General features: G+C 40.8%; 1 protein-coding gene across 1 annotated transcript in view; it reads left to right on the top strand.

The window, feature by feature from the left end:
* ephb6 (eph receptor B6) overlaps positions 1 to 20,701 on the top strand; it is a 46,790-nt gene extending 26,089 nt beyond the window's left edge. The window contains exons 6-19 of the mRNA XM_037785478.1: positions 9,933 to 10,088; positions 10,458 to 10,729; positions 11,289 to 11,370; positions 12,005 to 12,129; positions 12,222 to 12,384; positions 13,115 to 13,229; positions 13,318 to 13,373; positions 13,896 to 14,012; positions 14,102 to 14,349; positions 14,630 to 14,848; positions 14,923 to 15,072; positions 16,147 to 16,331; positions 16,446 to 16,604; positions 19,258 to 20,701. Coding sequence (XP_037641406.1) covers positions 9,933 to 10,088; positions 10,458 to 10,729; positions 11,289 to 11,370; positions 12,005 to 12,129; positions 12,222 to 12,384; positions 13,115 to 13,229; positions 13,318 to 13,373; positions 13,896 to 14,012; positions 14,102 to 14,349; positions 14,630 to 14,848; positions 14,923 to 15,072; positions 16,147 to 16,331; positions 16,446 to 16,604; positions 19,258 to 19,363 — 2,153 coding nt within the window. The 3' untranslated portion in view covers positions 19,364 to 20,701. The remainder of the gene's footprint in view (positions 1 to 9,932; positions 10,089 to 10,457; positions 10,730 to 11,288; positions 11,371 to 12,004; positions 12,130 to 12,221; positions 12,385 to 13,114; positions 13,230 to 13,317; positions 13,374 to 13,895; positions 14,013 to 14,101; positions 14,350 to 14,629; positions 14,849 to 14,922; positions 15,073 to 16,146; positions 16,332 to 16,445; positions 16,605 to 19,257) is intronic.
* The last annotated feature ends 1,074 nt before the right edge of the window (positions 20,702 to 21,775 follow it).

The raw sequence follows: 21,775 nt of genomic DNA, 5'->3' as shown, positions 1-21,775 counted from the left end.
AGCAGGGAGGACCTAAAAGCAGAGTCCGAGACTGGCAGATTCAATACTTTTAATCAAACAACAAGTCTTACAGGTTCCCAAGAAGACAGGCAGCTGGCAGATCACAAGCGAACACAACTCAAAGTAGCAACAAAGACAAACTGACAAAGGACAAGGCACAGCACAGAGACTAAATAGACAAGGAAAGGAGGGAGATAACAAGGGACCGGCGAAACTCATAAGGGCGGAGAAGACAATCACACAGTAGGAAACAAACAAAGGCAGGAAGTAAAACAAGAAAATACACAAGAGGAGAGGACTAAAACAGGAAACAAACTATAACAAAAACCCGTTGGCGTGGCTTTATGGATGGCTACGTTAGTTGTTCAGTCCGTCGGTTGGTTGGTCCACCACTTTGGACCGGACAGAAATGTCTCAACAACTATCAGATGGATAGTTTCCTCTAGTGCCAACAGCAGGTTAAAGTTTTCACTTAAGCTGTAAAATATCTCATATCCTACCGGATGGATTTGCACACAATTTTGTACAGACATTCATGGTTTCCAGTCATAGACTGTATATAAGCAGTGGACGCAGTCACCGTGATGACCCATTGGTTTGTGGGCTGCCGTTTTGAAGCCTCAAATTCTGCAATTCTGCAACCAGAGGAGTCGCCCCCTGCTGGCTATTAGAAAGAATGCATTGGCTTCACTTCTCAGAGCCGGAGGTTGCCCGCTGTTTCCAGTGGATAAATCTTACCGACTTGGTGATCCCCTGACTTTTCCTCAAGCATCACTATGAGGTTGAATTTTTTAATGATATGTCTCTATGTCAACTATTGGATGGATTGGCATTATATTACAAACATTCATGTCTCCTTCAGGATGAATTGTATTAACTTTGGTGATGCCTGACTTTTGACCTAGCACCATCATTATCATCATTCATCATTAAGACTCTGTGTCGCGCTCAAAGACACTTTGACACGTAATTTCGACAGGAGGAGCCAGGGATTGAACCACAAGCTGTCTTATTGATTATTGAGGTTATGCTAAATTGGCTCCGTACATTGGGGAAATAATCCTTAGATATTGATTATCTAGAAAAACACTCAAAATCTCAACGTATCTGCTTCATCAGGACTGTGTGGTTCAGATTTGATTGGCAGCAACAATAAGAAAACAACCCCACTCAAACTGAATCTTGATTGGTTTATGCAAATACTTGACATCATGTTTTTCCAAGGAGCCCCACCCACTTAAACCAGTGAAAAGAGCGCAGAAATAAAGTAGAGAGAAATCTGTTGTAACTTTAGCAGAACATTGGATGTTCATGAAGGACCCCATCACTCACAGTAAGAAGCTGATTGAGACTGTTTTCTGGACCTTTAAAATATGTTATAACAACTTTATTGTGTGTTTTTACTTACAATTTTACCCCACTGTAAGATCAGAGGATCTAATCAGTTTGAAATGAAAATGAATCATTAGAAATGACAGCAACACTTGAGAAGAACTAGTGTGAAAACGTAACAGTCGCCTGTTAATCTACTACACGTGTGATGCCTGATTATTCTGATAACTCAGACTCACCAAAACAACACTCCACCATTTGGACTGATGATAAATTAAATAGCCAACTGAAACATCAAACACTTACAAAAACACAGCTGGCATTCTGGCAGGCAGACATTAAAAGATCATTCGTCAATTATTTATAAAGCTGTTTATCACGAGCAAGTCTAAAAGAACATCCGCCTTCTATACGATCGCCGTGACATTCAAAGCTCAGTTTTGGGTAAAAACTCGTCTTCAGTCTTGTGAAAAATGATAAGGACAGAGGCAGACGACAGGCAGCATCTGTCTGATGTTTTTATCCTTTGACATTTGTTTCCCACAAGGGAGACGGAGAGGCGGAGAGAACAAGCGGAAACACGACTGAGCATGAGACACAATTACACCTGTTCAGCCAAACATGAAACAGTCCTTCAGTTTTGGGCTCCCCGAGCTGGTCCGAGCTGGCAGTACATCGTCCGCCCGACAAGCTCCTTCCCTCTGTTTGATTCGTCTCGAACATTAAGCCACCGTCGAGGATTTGGGACGAGGATTAGCGCCGAATGCTCAAATGGGCTCTGAGTTAATTTGGACCCATGTTGGTATTTTCTGTAGCGCACGACTGAAATATTCAACATGTCAGATTGTCCTGATTTGTCACCCAGAGCGTTCGCTTTTAGTAGACACATCCACTAACTACCCCGAGGCTCGCTGTGGTGGAAAACAAGAACATTTGGCCAGTGGAGGAAGTAAAAGTGCAAGCGTGATATTATTTTGAGTGTGATGGGTGGCTCTGCTCTGGTCCCAAAAAGACACTTTTCACCAAACAACATGAATATCTTCCTCAAACAGACAGTCAGATGTTTCATTTTTCCTTTAGACAATTCCAGTTTTTCTTCATAACTGTTACCCACCATAATATGTCAAGCAATGTTGACAGTCAGTTGCTTGTCCAGTCCATTAATAAAGGTCAAGCTTTGAGTGAAATGATCAATGAGGTCCGGTAGTGACTGCTGTGGGGGAGTAGCTAGGCGATGATGACGAATGAACCTGATCACGCTGCATCACATCAGCAATTTATTGAGCATGTTGGATCATCAGAGCAAGTAGTGTAATGAAACAAGTATTCATGCTGTTCTATTTCTAAAAAATCAATCTTGTTTTAATCAAGATGTTTTTGAATCCAGGGCAGCAGCCAGGAATTTAGAAATGCTGAAGTCATGAGTCTAATTTCCCCAAGTGCTTCAGGCTTGACTCACTTTTCATGTATTCACGTTATATTTAACATTTTATGTAAATTTTATTTCTCTCAATGGCGCTGCAGGGGTGATTTTATATGCCAACCAGGAAGTTAGCATCGCCCTGTTCCTTCAACAAATAGCCAATTGGATTTTTCCATTGGTTTTTGGATTATTGCAGAAAATAAGCTCTGTGGCAAACAAATGTTTATGATACTTACATGTTTTGTTAAGCAATATAATCTTTGCAAATGAACACCACTTCTATGATTTTTGAAGTGTAAATGCAATCGGCAGAAGCAAAACGCTAACGTTAGGCTATAAACTACACCACAGTCGCATGACTTCACGTTGCCACCACTAAGCTAAAGGCGCACTGGTGTTCGCCGTGATGACGTTTAGTAGTCTTACTTAGCCACTTGTTAGCAACCGCCTTTTTTAAGATACCAGAATCAGAATCTGATTTATTTGCCAAGTACATGTGCACATACAAGGAATTTGACTGTTTTGCATCTATCTCAATGTACTTACACAGAAATAGAAATAACTAGATCTACACCTATATAATAATAACTAGAACTACAGCTTCAAAAATCACGAGTGGGGTATTTACTGACAAATTTTATATCGTAGAACAAAACATTAAAAGCTGGTGTTCACCACAGACTTTATTTCAGGCATCTAACTAAAAACCCATTAAAAAAATCCATTGGCTCTAAGATGATGGAACCGCAAGTGCAGAAATGCTAACTCATTTCTGGGTTTTAGGACTCATTCCTGCAGCCCTCCATATCATGATCTACGCTGCCAGGAACATTATTCTGGTCTTCTTCTTCTTTTTTTGTCTAAGGTGAGCAGCTATAATCAATGTTTTTATGATAACAGTGTATCAAATGACGACGTGACAATGTGACTGGTCACTCACAGTGATGAACCCACAGAGAATTATCACCCGACTCTGCAGCTCTTCTTTGCTTTTCAAAGATTTATAGCTAGTTTCAGCTTTTTGTTTAGCTTTACTGTTATAGCATCGATTCCAGCAGAAAAGCTTTAAAAAAATCCACTATACACTATCTGCTCGGCATCAAACAGCAGACAGACAGAGACTAGTTAGAAACTAGTGGGACATTTAGCAGCTAAAGAGTCAAATATCCCCCTCAGGAGACCAAAAACAGAGCAAAAAGACAGTAAATATTTGACTTACATTTACCAGGGGGCCAGAAACACGACTCCACATGAATGATGATGTTTCTCTGTAATTGCTGGGCGTGTAAATAAGCAATTATTTATTTTGAAAAGGTGAATAATGTGCTCATCAAACTCCAATTAGGCAGATGCAAGACAAACACAGCATATAAAGAAGAAAGAGAAGTCTGCACACTTAAAATGATAATTACAGAAAGTTTAATGAGGTATGAGGACAGGCCAACATCCGTAGGAAATGTGTGTCTATATACACACATAAAATTACAGCTCCACCTACAATTAGTATAATTTGTGTCACCTAATTGTAATTAGAGATGTCATTTTTGTCGACATTTCACATGGATGTCACGCCTTACGAAGACTTTGATGGTCAAAAAGCTGCCTCAATCAACTTTTGGGAACTTGCAATTCCCAGTGTGTGAACTATATGTCTCTTTTAAACATTTAGGATTTGTAGGATTTGTCTAAAACATGCTGTGGAATTTAATATTGTGTTTAGGAGAGTGAATTATTTTCTGTTTGCAATAAAACTCACCTTCTGTTTTTGCTACAGTCTAGTGCATGGGCTGTGAGAAGCTGCTTGTTTATATGAGAAAGTCAAAGGCTTGCTTTGCTTTTTATATATGGCCGTGTGCTGCTAGAGCTTATATGGAATTGGACGACATTATAGCACATATGATTCAGTGTCTGTCTGTTGTCTCCGTCTGCGCTGACCAACGTTATGTAGAGAAGATAATGGATGGAGAGACGCAGAGGAGACATTTACAGTTGGATCCATGTGTACTCATCTCTCCTGTTGTGTGGTCGCATCTGTGAGCGAGCTTATGTGTGTTTGTGTGTCCGAGAGAGAGAGAGAGAGAGAAACAGAGAGAGAGACAGATAGAGAGAAAGAGACACACACACACACACAGAGAAAGAGAGAGAGAGAGAGAGAGATTATGCTGCGAGCCAAAGGAGGGAATGAGCGCATGAAAAAGAGAGAGAGAGGAAGAGCAAAAGAGAAATTGGGTCAGTGATCTACAAACCAAAGTATTATGTTAACATCAAATTACTCACCTCAGTGCTGTCTTTTTTCTATTTCTGTTCTGAGAAATTACTTCTACTTAAATTTATTTAGTCTCTTAACAGGATTTAATTTAATTTGCGTGCTGAGAGTCCTTTTCCCCATGTCACCCTCTCATTTACTTATCTATTCATCTTCTTTTTGTGTTATTGTCTTTTTTCTAATTTCCTCCTCCTTTAATTGCCTGCCATGACTGAAACATCTCCTAGTTTTACTGCTTTAAATCAGGTTTCTTCAATCAGTATTTTGGCACCTGCAAGTAATTTGACTCCTGTTGTCAGCAGCTCTCAAAATGTGTGAGTAAATCTGCAACTTAATTATTGTAACTTGATTATTTTCACATTATTATTTTCAGATTATTTGCTTGATTAACCGATTTATCATTTAGTCTATAAAATGTTCTTAAAGAGTGAAAAACGCTTAATTCCCCAGAGCTCAGCGTGACTTCAAAGTGCTTGTTTTTGTCCGACCTACAGTCCAAAACACAAAGATATTTTGTTTACAATGATATAAAACAGAAAAGTCATCACATTTGAGAAGCTGGAACCAGAGATTTTTTGGCTTAGTTGCATATTCATTTTCTGACGGTGGAATAAACACTTCATTGAGAAGTTCAGCTCTTATTTGTAAGTTTCAGTAAACATGAAATACTTAAATATCTGTCATTGTTACTGTAATACACTACAATATCCTGTCTGTCTGTCAACCCTCGCTGTAACTCCTCTGTTCTTCACCTCTCCTCCTCCTCCTCCTCCTCCTCCTTACTTCCCAGAGTGTACTGATGTATGATGTAAAGGCATCTGTGCTCATAATGGCCATGAATTGTCTACTTTATTGCTGGGAGATGGATGGATGAGGCCGGCGGTGGGGGGATGGGGGGATGGGGGTTGCAGATCAAGCAAGAGGGCAGAGGACTTGCACTCTCATTGGCTGCTGTAATCATGTGGATGAAGATGGGAGGAGGAGGAGGAGGAGGAAAGGGGGTTGTTGAGTTGTTGCTGGAGCTCGTAGCGGCGATGAGAGGCTTTGTAGCAAAGTCATGTTTCGTGTCAGAGCTGTAAGAGAACACGTCTGGTAATGTGCATAAAAGATTGAGGAAGGAGGATATTGTCGCTCTCTTTTCGTTCCCTCTCTGTTTCCTCCTTTTTCACCCATCATCTGGCGCTCATACACATAATCCCACTGTTCATCCTACAACCGTCCTGGGCCATCCATCTCCGTGTTCACTTCTCCTCTAGTTTATTCTCCCTCTGCGATCCCTCAACATCCTTTTACTTCTCTCCGTCTCCCTTTTTTTTGCTCCTCTTCACACCTGTTTGAAAGCAAAGTCAGCTCTCTGAGACAAGTGAGAACACAGAAATCCTTTTATCTGTTTATTCTTTACCCTCTTTCACTTCCTACCTTCTTATCTTCTACTCCCCCACACCATAGTATACACACACACACGCATCCACACACACGCACACACACACACGCACACACACGCATACACATGCACACACACACACACACACACACACACACACACACACACACACACACACACACACACATACAGCATGTCAAATATAATAAATGTTCTTGACAAGGTTATATAAACAAGGTGAGGGGTTCACCCCAGCTGACCATGAAGAGCAGACACACACATCCTCTCTCATCCATCCTTCTGTTTAAAAACATATGAGAGGATCCTTCTTTAAAGGTCCCATATTGTAAAAAGTAAGATTTTCATGTCTTTTACATTATAAAGCAGGTTTAAGTGCTTTATAAATACTGTGAAAATATCGAAGCGCTCAATATACAGAGAAATACACACAGCCCGTATTCAGAAATTGTGCGTTTGAAACAAGCCGTCAGGATTCCTGTCCATTTGTGATGTCACAAATATACAATATTTAGATCATTACACGGTTTTAAACGTGAACATTCTTAATGTGTCCCAGTTTATTTCTTGTTGCAGTGGATTTAAATAACATCAGCTGACAGGAAGTAAACACGGACCCAAGCTGTTGCCTAGCAACGCAATTCCGTTGCATTCCGTTGAAATGCACTAAAACGGAGCGTTTCAGACAGAGGGTAAATACAGGCATATTCAGGCAGACTATATGAGGAAATTAAAGGTGTTTTTTTAACATTAAAGCATGTAAACATGTTGTAGTAGAAACACAAAATACAGGTATGAACCTGAAAATGAGCACGATATGGGACCTTTAAACTTGCTGGGTCAGGTGTGGTTATCAGGTGTGTCATTTACACACTCAAAGATACAAGAAGAATATAAACTCTACATTTAGCTCACAGACAAAGAGACCTCTTTTTGACCGATGCAACCTTTAGTTGACACTGCTTTAGGCGTTCATTCACACACTGTGTGAAAAATGGCAGCAGACCAACCAGTATGGTCAATGTTCTCATAGTCCGGCTCAGGACGAGCACTCGGGGCTCCGACAGGCAACAGCAGGAAGTGTGTGGTAGTTTGACCTCGGCGCTCAGCTGTCCCGCTGTTGACATTAACAATTGGCAATTAAAACACATCAGTTCAGGATAACAGCCTGCAGGTTCAAATGGGATTTTCAGTGTGTTTGTGTGTGTGTGTGCGAGGAAGAGATATACATGCTTTTAAATTGATTTTATATTTTTAATAGATTGCGTCTCTTGATTTGAGGACGATCATATAATTTATTATTATTATGATTAGAGCTGCAACGATTAATCAATTAGTTGTCAATTATTAAATTAATCGGCAATTATTTTGATAATCGATTTATCGGTTTGAGTCATTTTCAAAGAAAAAGGAGTAAAAATTCTCTGATCCCAGCTTCTTAAATGTGAATATTTTCTGGTTTCTTTACTCCTCTTTGACAGCAAACTGAATATCTTTGAGTTGTGGACAAAACAAGACATTTGAGGACGTCATCTTGGGCTTTGGGGATCACTGCTCGACATTTTTCACCATTTTATAGATCAAACAACTAATCGATTAATTGACAAAATAATCAACAGATTAATCGACAATGAAAATAATCATCAGTTGCGGCTCTAAATTATGATCCTTATTAACACAGCAACTATAATGAGATTTGGTGTAAAGAATTTTTGAATTTAATATAAATTTTCCTTCATGGGTTGAGAAACATTCTCCCACTTCTTACAGGAATATTTTGACATTTTGGGAAAAACATTTATTGGTTTTCTGGTGATGATAAGATTTATACCACTCTCATATCTGTCCACTGTATATGAGGCCAAAGCCAGCAGCTGGTTAGCTTAACTTAGCACAAAGACTGGAAACAGCTGGCCTGGCTCCCTCTGAATCTAACACAATCCACCTACCAGCACCTCGAAGCTCTAAAACTAATTAACACGTAACTCATTTGTTTAATTTATACAAAAACCGAAGTGTAAAAATGACACGTAGTGATTAGTCTAGCGGTTTCCCCTGTCTCCAGGTTTTGTGTTAAGCTAAGATAATCAGCTGCTTGCTTTAGTTGAGTTGACATTGATCTCCTCGTCTAACTCTGCAAGAAAGTGAAATCTATTTCCCAAAATGTCGAGCTACTCCTTTGAAACCGTGACAAAAGGTCAATGTGGCCATTTTGAACGTCTGTCTTCTGGTGGTTTTGCTGCTGTCTACTTACGCAACCACTTCCTCTGTAAACACACTGAATGACTGTGCTGGACAACCAACAACAGGCCGCTGTGTTTTAGATGAACTCAAAGGAAACCACAAGCCAAAATGAAATTGATGCTTTACCCAAAAATAGTTTGTGGTATTTGACTATGTCCCGGACCAAAACAATAAAACGAGACAAATTAGAAGTACACTAACTATACTATCATTCATGAAGTTACAGGTTTTTTTTATAATGGTGACTTCTGAACTGAGAGCATGAGTCCTCTGCTGGTCAGTCAGTGGAGATTTGAAAGGTTTACTTGGTTCTTACAAGTTCAAAATAGTTATTTTATGTAGAGCTGAAATGACCTGTGATTGGCCAAAGTCTACCGTCACAGGCTAGATTTTCTAAAGCGGTGGTGCAGAAGTCTAGTTATCTCTCAGAACACTTGAATTACAATATGCTGAAAGGTTATTATGGATATTGCCCAACGATACTAAAAACATTCTGCCTACTGCAGGTTTAAGTTCAATCAAGGATGTGGAAAATATTTTTTTTTAACTACTGTGCTTTTTTAATGATATCCTTAAAGTATTTCCTCTTCATTTATACTGTATGTTTTCTTCTTTATACATCTCCTAATCAATGAATCTGGGATCATTAACTAAACTTAATACTAATAGTTTACAAAACAATCTTATCTCCGGGTCCACTTACTCGCTTGTTCTCAAGCTTTAGACCGAGATGTCATGGAACTGTAGATCCTTAAACTTTCCATTATCTACATCTTTGATTCCATGACAACTGAGCAAAGATTGTTAAGATTGTTTTGTCAACTGCTGTTTCCAACGTCAGAAATGAACTGTCAAGTTCCAACACTGATACTTTCAATGTATTTCAGCTACAAATAGAAGAACTGACAGTTTTAGTTTTGAGTGAATTTTACAAAACCTTTCATTTCGTTCTAATTCATTTTCCCTTTTGTTTCTAGGTTTAAAAAATACCATAGCTAAATGTGATACCACATCTTTATTCTTGCTTTTCGGTGTTCCTTCTACATTAAATGTCTAATTTCCCACTCTCTGGAGGAAGATGTGTTTGAGTAATCAGTAAAACCTGCAGCAGAGACAGACCGTCTGTTGTGTAGCTTTGAAACCCTGCAGATTCATTTCTGGCACAGCACTGGACACCACTGACTCAGAGTGAACGCTTTATTTATTTGGTTGTAAACTGAGAATGAAGCTCAACCCTCTTCGTGTGTCTTCGTGTCTCTCTGCAGCTTGTCCGGTGGGCTACTTCAAGTCGGTTGCGGGCTCCGTTCCCTGCTCGGTGTGTCCCTCCAACAGCAGGACCAGCCAGGAGGGATCGAGTGTGTGTGAATGTCGCAGCGGATTTTACCGGTCAGCCAATGATGCCAACTCTTCTGCCTGCACAAGTGAGCTTTGTTGGTTTGTTTGTTAATGCCTGGCTCTCTGGGAGGCGTTCAAGGGGCCTCCATGTTCATTTCTCATCTACTCAGACTGTGAGAACCGAGATGCACAGAATCTTTTTTTTATCACAATATAATGGAAATGTATATCCGCCAGCAGAAAGAAAACCTGTTAAGTATTTAGTTTCTCTGCTCACTTAAATTGTGTCACGGCCAAACTTTGTTTTATAATGTTCTTTCCGTTTGCTTAACGTGGTTAAATGTCTTTGCCAGCAAGCAGCCTCTTTCATATCTTAAACTTTTCAGCAGCTGCTTCCATCTAAGTGTCCCACGCTTACATTATGTATGTCAAACCCCTCCCTATCTCCTCCACAGCTCCTCCATCTGCTCCGGTCTCTCTGACCTGGGAGTATGAGAGCGGCGACGGCGGGGTGTCCTTAAGGTGGCGCCCTCCGGTGGACATGGGAGGCCGCGTCGAAGTGTGGTACGGGGTGGTGTGTCGCATCTGCCCCTCAGCCACCTTCACCAACCCGGCGGCGTGCTCCTGGTGCGGAGAGGGCGTCACCTTCAGCCCCTCTCAGACCAACCTGAAACAAACCAAGGTCACCCTCAACAACCTGCTGACCAGGGTCACGTATCTCATACAGGTACTGTGGAAGACTGTCTGTCAAAGGCACAAAACACTCTCGCTTGTCACCTTGTAAAAGTCTAAAACTATTATGAGAGTTGGTTTTAAGTCATAACTGCTTTTTGCACTTCTTGCTTTTCTGAGTTGGAAGACCTTTGTGTTATTGGTGGAACATTTCAAGGATTCACAACACTGTACTCCCTTTCATTGAAATGAATGGAAGAATAACTGTGACCCTGTGAAATAAACATCTATTTTTTGGCCTCAGCACCTGAACAACAACATGTTTGATGCTGAAACGTTTCTTGGAGCCACAGAGGAGGCAGGTCCTCTGTGCCGTATTATCCCATGAGCTCCACATCAGCAAATACACAGTAACATTTATTATTTAGCTTGTGGAACCTCAACTAAATCATAGCTTATTTCTTATTCATAATGGGCAGATATTTCCCATTTACTGGTGTTTGTTGACCGGCCGACACAGCTGCACGTGTCAGGCTTTGTTTCTCAAACAGAAGCACGTCATGAAAGTAAAAAAAGCCTTGTGTGTCACATCTGTGTGTTCTTCTTATTGACAGGTGCAAGCAATGAATGAGGTGTCAGCTTTGAGTCCTTTTCCAGCTCGATACACGAGCATCAATTTCACTACGAGCCAGTCAGGTGAGCGCGGGACAGAGGGGATGAAAAAGATGAGATGAAAGAGAAGAGATGCTCTGATGATGGTGTTTGTGTAGATACTGTGTGTCTCTCCCTCTCTCTCTCTCTCTCTCTCCACTCCATCTTTTGTCTTCCTGCTCTCTGGACAGGAGGTTGCTCTAGGTTACAATATCCTGTCAGATCCCATTATAGTCACTGTGCAGGAAGAAAGGGAGAAATGAGAGATGGGAAGACAAAAAGACGGACAGATGAAAGTAGACGAGTGGAAAGAGGGGAGGAGAATGGGGCATTGTGCAGACAAAGTACACTATTACGAGATTTTCCAAGAAACTGATCAAGATTGATTTAAAAGTCTCCATGAACTTAAATTATCTAAAACCTTCTTGTGTCTGTTCTTAGAGTTTATTGATTAAATGAAAGGAATGCCGGAAAGTTCCCTTTAACTGGTCTGGCCCGCCAGCACAGTGACTGTAACTAGATCCTGCTTGGCGCTCCATAAAACCTCCACTTTCATGCTCTACTAAATATCCTCGACAAGCTCTGTAACACTGCCCCCTTCTGGTCACTTCAGCACAACTTTACTGTTTTATTGTTGTTGGATGATGGGGTTAACTTTATCATCTGTCCTCTCCCACAGTTCCCAGCACAGTTCCCATGATGCACCAGCTGAGCCGAGCCCCAGACTCCATCACTCTCTCGTGGCCTCAGCCTGACAGGCCCAATGGAGACATCCTGGAGTACCAGCTTAGATACTATGACAAGGTACACTCACAGTGAATACACATGCAAACATGCTGCACAGCTGATGCATAACAAGAGTCACCACAACATGTCCTTCCTCTGTGTCCCCTCAGGGTTCAGATGTGGACAGCGCAGCGAGTGTGTACAGTGAGACCAACACAGTGACCGTCAACTCTCTGATCCCCGGCTCCATCTACGCCTTCCAGATCAGAGCTCGAAATGAACGCGGTTACGGCCCCTACAGCAACACCATCTACTTTACCACGCTGCCCTTGGGTACAACGCTTGTTTACTGTAACGCCAGTGACATCCAGTTCAGTCAGAGTGCATTACTGTAATTAACACACAACTGAGCTGGTGGAATTTAACATATTTAGGAAAGGAGGCCTTAATAATGTACAGAAATATGGAGTCATAGGAGTGCCATTAAAAATAATTAATCTGTAAAAGAATAGGAAAATAAATGTGGAAATATAGACAAATAATACAATATAAAATAATAATTATAAGCATTTTCATTTGTTTTCACATTTATTTGTTCATTTATTTCTGTATATATTTTTATTTATATATATTTAAAAATATATATTTATTTTTTGCATATAAATTACTCTATTTTTTAAAATAAAATAGAGTATATGTGTGCAGGAATTGACTACTCAGCCTGGGCAGGAAGGCCCGCCCAAAGCCAGTTGATCGACAGCAACAGGGAAAACAATAAGGAAAAGTAAAGGGATAAAAATAAATAACTGACATTATATATAAATAAATAAAATTCAGATATAAAATATAAAAAATATAAATAAACAGAATTTAAAATATAAATTTAAAATAAAAATAAACTGGCTGGTTTTAGAGTGTACTCATTAAAGAACAAACACATGAAAAATATATTCAGTGCAGTAACAACACTGTTTGTAATTTTCCTGCTCTGGAAACAGTAAAAAAAAACATTGTCTCCATGACACATCAACAGCTGATGGGTTTCTCACTTTCTCCCCCACAGAGGAACATCCACAGCAGATCCAGAACAGACTTCCTCTGCTGGTCGGCTCAGTGATGGGTGGAGCAGCATTTCTCCTGGTGGTGGCAGCGATTGTGGTTGTGGTGGTATTTCGCAGGTGGGTTGTCAATCCATTCACATGATGAATGATGGTTTTTTTTGTATCAAAATCAAGGTCATGCATTTTGTTTGCTTTTACATGGCAGTAAAAGGAGGGAGAGTCCGTACAGCGACAGACTCCAGAGGTACATCAGTAACCGAGGTGAGCATTTGCATATTTCATTTAATTTAATTTAGATTTGATTCAATTAATTTTTTTAAAGTGAGATATTTGCTTTGTGCAAAAGGCCACCTATTATAACAAGTCATATGATTTGCATACTTAAGCTCGGTGACTAACAAAGTTTGTTTTTTATTAGTTTTCTTTCTTTTTGTTTGTTGAATGAATATTTAATCAAGTGGATGTTTTATACATGTAAAATATTTAATTTCAAGTAAAGATTTTCTCTCCATAGAAACTTTATTTCACCCAAAAAATTAAACAATGGCTTAACATCTCTCTGAATGTATGGGGCAGACCTTATTTAGAAATTGAATTCAACTTTCCATGTGTTAACAATTCATATTTTTAGAAATCCAGTACTAAGTCTGTGTATCTTTCATAGTGTGGAATAAGGTCTCTCTGCTGTGCAAGAGCAGATCATCCCAACCTCGTATCATGACAATAAATGTGTTGAAATGTGGAAAATAAAAAAATAAAAAGCCACGGCCTTTTTTATTCCAGGTGGAGTTAAGTATTACGTGGACCCATCTACCTATGAGGACCCAAGTGAGGCTGTCAAAGAGTTTGCCCGTGAGATAGATCCCACTCATCTCAAGATTGAGGAGGTGATTGGTGCAGGTAGGCGGGACACTTTCTTTTAAATCTTATCGTAGTTGTGTGATAAGTATCAACAGAGTGTAATCTGGGCCACCTCCTCTCTACTCCAGCCCAGTTTGGGGAGGTTTCTCGAGGCCGCTACCGTCCGATGGGTCGCAGGGAGGTGCTGGTGGCGGTGAAGACTCTTCGGTGGGGCGCATCCGACAGAGAGAGGGGAATATTCCTCAGTGAAGCGGGGGTCATGGGACAGTTTGACCACCCAAACGTACTGAAGTTGGAGGGCGTGACTACTCATACTCCCCCAGAGAGGATCATCACTGAGTTCATGGAGAACGGGCCCCTGGACGCGTTCCTCAGGGTGAGACAACGACACACTGACTCCATCTTTGGCATGTTTCTAATGACTGCATCGTAGACTGTATATAAAGATGGACGGCGTGTCTCCACTTCCTATTCTGCAGCCAGCCACCAGGGGGTGATCCAGATGTTTTGGCTTCTTTGCTTTTGGGGAGCTGTCATGTCGTCGATCTTTATATACAGTCTATGGAGCACACACACGTTTCACTATAAACCAAAACATCTCTTCTTCTCCCATCCTCCTGTGCTCGGCTTCCATCCTGCCCTCCTAACTCTATTAGGAGAACGAGGGCCAGTTCAGCGTCCTCCAGCTCATCGGGATGCTCAGAGGAGTCGGTGCGGGGATGCGATACCTCTCTGAGAGAAACTTTGTCCACCGAGACCTGGCAGCTAGGAACGTGTTGGTCAACTCCAACCTGGTCTGTAAAGTGTCTGACTTTGGCCTGTCCCGACTCATGAGGGGCCTGGACCACAACATACCTACATACACCGCCTCACTGGTACGTATATTGGAAGATTCGTTTTTAATGCTCCTGATCTCTGCTTCCAGTGTAACACTATCTGTCTCTATCAGGGCAGTAAGATTCCTGTGAGGTGGACAGCACCAGAAGCCTTTCAGCATCGCAAGTTCAGCTCGGCGAGCGACGCCTGGAGCTTCGGCATACTTATGTGGGAAGTGATGTCATACGGAGAGCGTCCATACTGGGACATGAGCAATCAAGAAGTGAGTGTGTGGGAGAATGTTGCTTGAGCAAAAGGAAGTCATAATCAATCAGAGATGGAAATGCACTCAAATCCGGCGTTTAAGTACGAGTTTAACTGCTGCAGTGTAATAACATGCTATTAAAAGTCCTGGAGCGCCCTGATGGCACCAACCATGAGCCACAACGTCCACTGTTGGCATCCGGCCGGAGACCTTTGTTGCATGTTGTTCCTGATCAGTCTCTCCAGTCTATCCGTTTCTCTTATATTTTCTCTTCATTTTCTGTTAAGAGAAAAAAATGTATTTCAGTACGTTCATAAGCATCCAAATCTGCTGTTACTGTGGAAGATTGTTTATTATTAGCATAGTTACCACCCCTTAGACACTATATCAGGGCAGGTGTTAGCATAGGTAACGTCTGTTAAACACTTATATAAAGCCAGGTGTTGTGCCGTGTGCAAATACTCTGGCACATGCCCAAGAATTTGAGAGAGGCCACCAAAAAAAGCTAAAACATACTGTATAATAATCTAAATTAGATTATATGATATTCACGCATTTTTTAATGTTCCTGAAATTAAAAATCCATGTGTCCTTGCGTTGGACGAACAATTTGTGGACTGTGAAAATGAGATGTTTTTCTCTTATCTCGGTAAGAGTGCTCTCGACCATTTGTAAAAATGTTCTCTTACCTAAGAGAAGAGCAAAAACAAGAAAACATTGGTGAACAAATCATGGATACGAACAAAAATAAGAGGAAATTTGTTCTTTTATTGCTTCCTGCATGAGGCCCGTTTACTAAAATTGCTATTTGGCTAAACATATTTTACAGCTAAAGGAAGGTACCAGTGCATAAAAGTTGTAGATAGCTACTTAAATAAATGTACTTTACCACCATCCCCCTCTTCTTGATTTAACAGACACATTGAAGTGGAGACAAAATGCCAAGCAGCTGGAATTTGCATAATTTTCTCTTAGTCACTCTTTACAAGCCCTCAGTGGTCTGTGACCTTTTATGTAAAGCAATTACACGAGACTCCTCACACCATCTGCTTATGCTGCTAATGTCTGATGTCTCACTCGCTGTCTGTGCAGGTGATGAAGGCAGTAGCAGACCAGTATCGCCTCCCCGCCCCCCACAACTGCCCCTCTGCCCTCCACTCTCTGATGCTTCAATGCTGGCAGGCTGAGCGAGGGGACCGGCCGGGCTTCGACTCGCTCCTCTCCTCCTTGGATCGGCTCATCAGGCACCCCGCCGCCCTCAAGGTGGAGCCAACTCGGTAAGACACAGGCTTCTGGCTTGAGCAAAACATATCAGAGGCAGCAGGTGATGAACAATCTGCCGTATTTATGGATTCTCATGCCCTCGTTTTTGACCTTTCCCCTCTTAACAGAAGCTGCTCTCAGCCGCTGCTCAGCCCCACCCCAACAGACCTAACGGCAGTGGCAACAGTCAGTGATTGGCTGAAGGCGCTGAAGATGGAGAAATATCAGGATGAGTTTGATCAGGCACACCTGGACACGTTAGACAGAGTCAGCAGGCTCAGCATGGAGTGAGTATAGATGGTTATTACTCTAACGTTACAATACTGAAGGAGGTTTTATTTATGACTGAAAATTGTGTAGATTTCATGTTACTGCCCACCATTTTCCATAACATATAAAGTTTTAGATTGATATTCTACACCTTTTGTTTTCACCCAAGGTTGTTTCACATAACTTGTGAATGAAACACTTTTTTTTGCAGAGCTTATACCCTGAAAGGTACAACCAAGAAATCGTTTATTATTGTTTAATTTAGCTCAAGGTTTACTTTCTTGCTGTTTCTAGAGCGTTTTTCATGACAGATGGGAAAACTCCATCTGTTTCCAAGGTTCCAACAATCTGTATCCTTTTACAAACGGAGTAAAAGCTGAGCCGAAATGTTAATTTCTGACCTCGGAAACAGCAACTTAACAAGAAAATTCTCAACACAAGGTCCCTTTAACTTCGTGTTTCCGAAGGTTTTCACATCTTTCGGCCGTCCTCAGCGGACAGAATTGATCAGTTGTCATGTAGATGGTTTAGCTGTTATCAGGTGACCAGTGTACGGGTTTTCATTCACATTAATGAAGTCATACATGGGGGGAGATTGTAAACCCTTTCTCTGCTCTGGGATGTTTGGTTTGGGGTATATTTATATGACCACCTTGATATTTCTCTGGATTTAAAGCTGGATATTTTATAAATTGTGTCTAAGTTTTACTTACTTTGATAAGTGAAACTATACTGAACAAAAATATAAATGAAACACTTTTGTTTTTGCTCCCATTTTTCAAAAGTTGAAATAAAAGACTTTTTTCCAATGCAAGCAAAAGACTTAAAATCCGTGTTAGTGAGCACTTTTTCTTTTGCAAGATAATCCAGCCACCTGACAGGTGTGGCCCATCAAGATGCTGATTAAACAGCATGATTATTACACAGGTGTGTCTTGGGCTGCTCACAATAGAAAACCACTTTAAAATGTGCAGTTTTATCTTGAAAAAAGACATTTATGAGGCGCTCTGAACTGTGGGTTTCACATGACTACATCCATGAAGAGAACACTTCTCCAAAGTGCCAGACGTCATCAGAGGTGAGCGATTGCCCTCTCAACAACAACGGACTGCAATCAGGTCAGGACCCAGGTGACGACGACGAGCGTGCGGGTGTTCTTCCCTGAGACAGTTTCTGACAATTTGTGCAGAATTTCTTTCATTTTGCAAACCAACTGTTACATCAGATGTCCGGGTGGCTGGTCTCAGACGATCTTGCAGGTGCGGTTGGTTTTGAGGCCGGTTGGATGTACTGCCAAAGTCACAGAAACGATATTGGAAGTGGCTTATGGTAGTGAAATGAACATTCAATTCACGGGCAACAGCTCTGGTGGGCATTCCTGCAGTCAGAATGCCAATGGCACACAAACTCAACTTTATTACAATCATCATATACATACAAATTTGACCTCTGCATTTAACCCATCTTAAGCATTTAGGAGCTGCTGTAAAGCACCCGGGGAACAACTTGGGGTTCAGTGTCTTGCTCAAAGACACTATGACATGCAGACATGAGGAGTCAGGGATTGAAATGCCAACAACCTTGTGAATAAGGGACGACTCGCTTTACACACTGAGCCACAGCCACTCCATAAGGAAAACTTGTGACATCTGTGGTGTTGGGTGATAAAACTGCATATTTTAGAGTTGCCTTTTATTGTGACCATCCCAAGACACACCTGTGTAATAATCATGCTGTTTAATCAGCATGTTGATATGCCACACCTGTCAGGTGGATGGACTATCCACTACTGTCCCTTACTTATAACTTGCTTATAAATTTCCCCACCCTCAGAGTACAAAAAACTATAAAAGAAATATTTTTTTTGTCAAAATATTTATGGAAATCTCTCCAGAAACTGTCAGAAACCGTCTCAAGGATGCTCATCTGCATGCTCGTCATCCCCACCAGGGTCTTGACCTGACTGTAGTCCCTTGTCATAACCAACTTGAGTGGGCAAACACTCACCTTTGATGGCGTCTGGCACTTTGGAGAAGTGTTGTCTTCATGGATGCAGTCTGTGTAACTATAAAATGCACATCTGTAGCCCTAGTCATGTGAAACCCAAAGTTCAGAGTGCCTCATAAATGTCTTTTTGTTTTTCAAGATAAAAAAAAACACATGCACATTTTGCACATCTTAGAGTGGCCTTTTATTGTGACCAGTCCAAGACACACCTGTGTAACAATCATGCTGTTTAATCAGCACCTTGATGTGCCACACCTGTCACGTGGATGGATTGTCTTGTAAAAGTAGAAGTTCTCACTAATACGGATTTTAAGTCTTTTGTGTGCAGAGGAAAAAAGTCTTAGATCTTTAATTTAAATGAGTGAAAATGGGAGCAAAAACAAGAGTTGTTTATATTTTTTTATATATTTTTGCTATATTTTTGAAAGTTGAATAGTGAGAAAATAAATTAGATTTCAATAAAAAAAATAAAGATAAGCCATAGTAAAAAGGAGAAGCTTTAAGATAAATCAGTATGAGCATCAATAAAACAACTGAGCTGCTGCAGACCTTTATGGACTAACACATGCAGACCCACCAGTACTGTCCTCAGGTAGTACAAACAACAAGCATTTGAACTGTGTGTTGAACTAAACTCTGCGGTTCATCTGCTCTCTCTTTCAGCGATGTCCAGAATCTCGGGGTGAACCTGGTGGGACACCAGAGGAAGATCGTCAGCGCAGCCCAGCAGCTCAGAGCCTATCTGACGCAGGGGCAGGTGGAGGTGTGAAATCCACCTACAGTACAACCTGTGCTATGGATTCCTGTGGTTTTCACACTCCTCTGCTTGTTGTGTCCGGTTTCATTCGCTTTGATGGAGCACATTTTAAGCCAAAACAAAAAGAGAATCAGCTTTTGTTTGAGGAAAAAGCATCGAGTGCCACTCTGTGTATTCTTCTACACGACCGACACGACAACCAGAAGGGGTGAAAAAGAGGATCGGACTTCCTGCCAGTCACTCACCACAAATAACAGAGGAGAGGTGCACTATGGGAGCTGCAGTCCAGGTCAAAGTGAGGCTAAGGAGTTGCTGAGGAGAAGGAGGACTTCCTCGATGTTTTTCACTAGATTTCACTTTATTGTTGTCTGCCTTCTTCTCTCCTCACCCATCTGCAATCCTACCTCTCACCTTCTCTTCCACTACCGTCCCTCCATGAAACTTTTCAATTTCCCCACCCACAAAAAAACTATAAAAATCTTTTTGTTAATATGGAGATCTCTCCACACAAAGAATTGCGTGAAGACAATCAAAGCCTTTTTCTAATATTTTTTGAGTTGTTTGTAAAGTTGTGTCACTTCCTCTCTACTTAAAACGCCAAATGCTTAAAACTGTCAGCAAAAAAGAAAACAGTGTACTACCTAGCAGCCGATGGTTTGCCTTATAAGGTGCTACCATTAGCTTTAAGAAGAAATGTACAGTTTGTTCCAATAAAATGCTATAAATCACCAGTCCAAAATCAACCCTGAGGTTGGATATGAATCACTGCCATGGAATTGTAAAAACAAAAAGAAATGCTTTTAAAAGCTGTAAGCCATGTTTCCCCCTTTTTAAAAGACATATCCAGGGTTTGAGAGCAGCCCAGTTTGTACAACTCACTCTCACTCTTGTGTCTCTCAGCGACAACAGAGCTTGTGTACTGTAATACTACAAACTTCACCTCAGCTGCAAACACAACACGTCCATCGGCAACGAAGACGGATCCGAACAGCACCCACCTTTATGTGTACATTTCACACTTCACCTCTTTTTTGTTTGATTGCTAGAGTAAAGACACTGAGTCATTGAAGCGTTGTGAATGTGTGAAACGGGAAAGATGGATTTACACTTGAAGGAAGGAGGCGAAATGCTTTGTGAGTGTGAACCTGTGTGTCTGTGCTGTAAATGAGGCTGTGTGCTAATGTGTACATCAGGTATATGCTGTACATAATGCTGCGTGTGTGTGTGTGCGTGTGTGCAAGAGAAGTGTGTCAGGCTACACACATTACTAGCTGTGTTTACTTGTATGAGTGTTCACCACTATTCCATAATTGTGCAAATTTTTAAAATAAATGATATGATTTTATTTAATATATTGCTTTTTGTGTGTGTTTGTATTTTGTGTGTACAAAAATGTATGTTTTATTGGACCATAGTAAGCACAACTTGCATTCATATCATCAACACTTTATGACAACTTAGAGTTGGAACAAATTACCATTGTTTTAAAATTGATATATCTCGTGGCCTGATGGGTTGGTGCATAAAAATGCACAACAAATGAACTGATAATGGTTCATGAAGGCATCCAACAAAGAAAAATGTACCACAATGTTTAATAAACAGGTTCATAAAACCATAAATTAATGCAAAGTCATCAGCTACCATCCATCCATCCATGCCACCTTGTTCTCTATATGGAGAAGCACTGTACATAACACATATATGAACTATTACGCCAGTTTTAGCTTTAATGCAGCTACAGAATAAATAACTCTATATTCACCTTGGTGTGCTGATATCACCTTCACCGTGTTAAAGAGTGAACTCGGTGTATTTCAGGTTCCACAGATCAGCAGGTTTGAGTCAAATCTGGGTTTGGGATCTGCTGGGATCAGCAGCAGTCCAAGAACAGACACTGGTTTCCCACATGTCCCGCTGTTGCTGATATCACAGCAGATCTGGATCTGATAGCAAGACCGCTTACCACATTATTCTTCCAGTCTGATGCGGCTGACACTGTGTTGTATTTTACTTTGTCCGATAACTGGTCTTCACGTTGCCTCAATGTCAGACTGCTGGGTCATTTTTACAAAGACATGTTGAGTCGCCAAACACTGTTCACATCATGACGTTTCAAAACACAGAAAATGTCCAGTTGTTTAAGGTACATCTAGTAGTGTTGTAATGCTGAGATACGCTACTTTTTAGAAACAATATGGTTTGCGTTAGGGCCGCAACTAACGGTTATTTTCATTTTCGATTAAACCGACGATTATTTTCTAGATTAAGCGATTAATCGTTTAGTCTATAAAATGTCAGAAAATATTGAAAAATGTCCATCCCAGTTACTTAAAGTCCAAGATGATGTCTTAAATGTCTTGTTTTGTCAGTCTAAAACCCAAAGATATTTAGTTTAATATAATATAAAACACAGAAAAGCAG

The sequence above is a fragment of the Sebastes umbrosus genome, chromosome 11, assembly GCF_015220745.1.
Source record: "Sebastes umbrosus isolate fSebUmb1 chromosome 11, fSebUmb1.pri, whole genome shotgun sequence".
Taxonomy (NCBI): Eukaryota; Metazoa; Chordata; class Actinopteri; order Perciformes; family Sebastidae; genus Sebastes; species Sebastes umbrosus.
The sequence above is the reverse complement of the archived record's forward strand: the minus strand, read 5'-3'. Positions and strand labels throughout refer to the sequence as shown.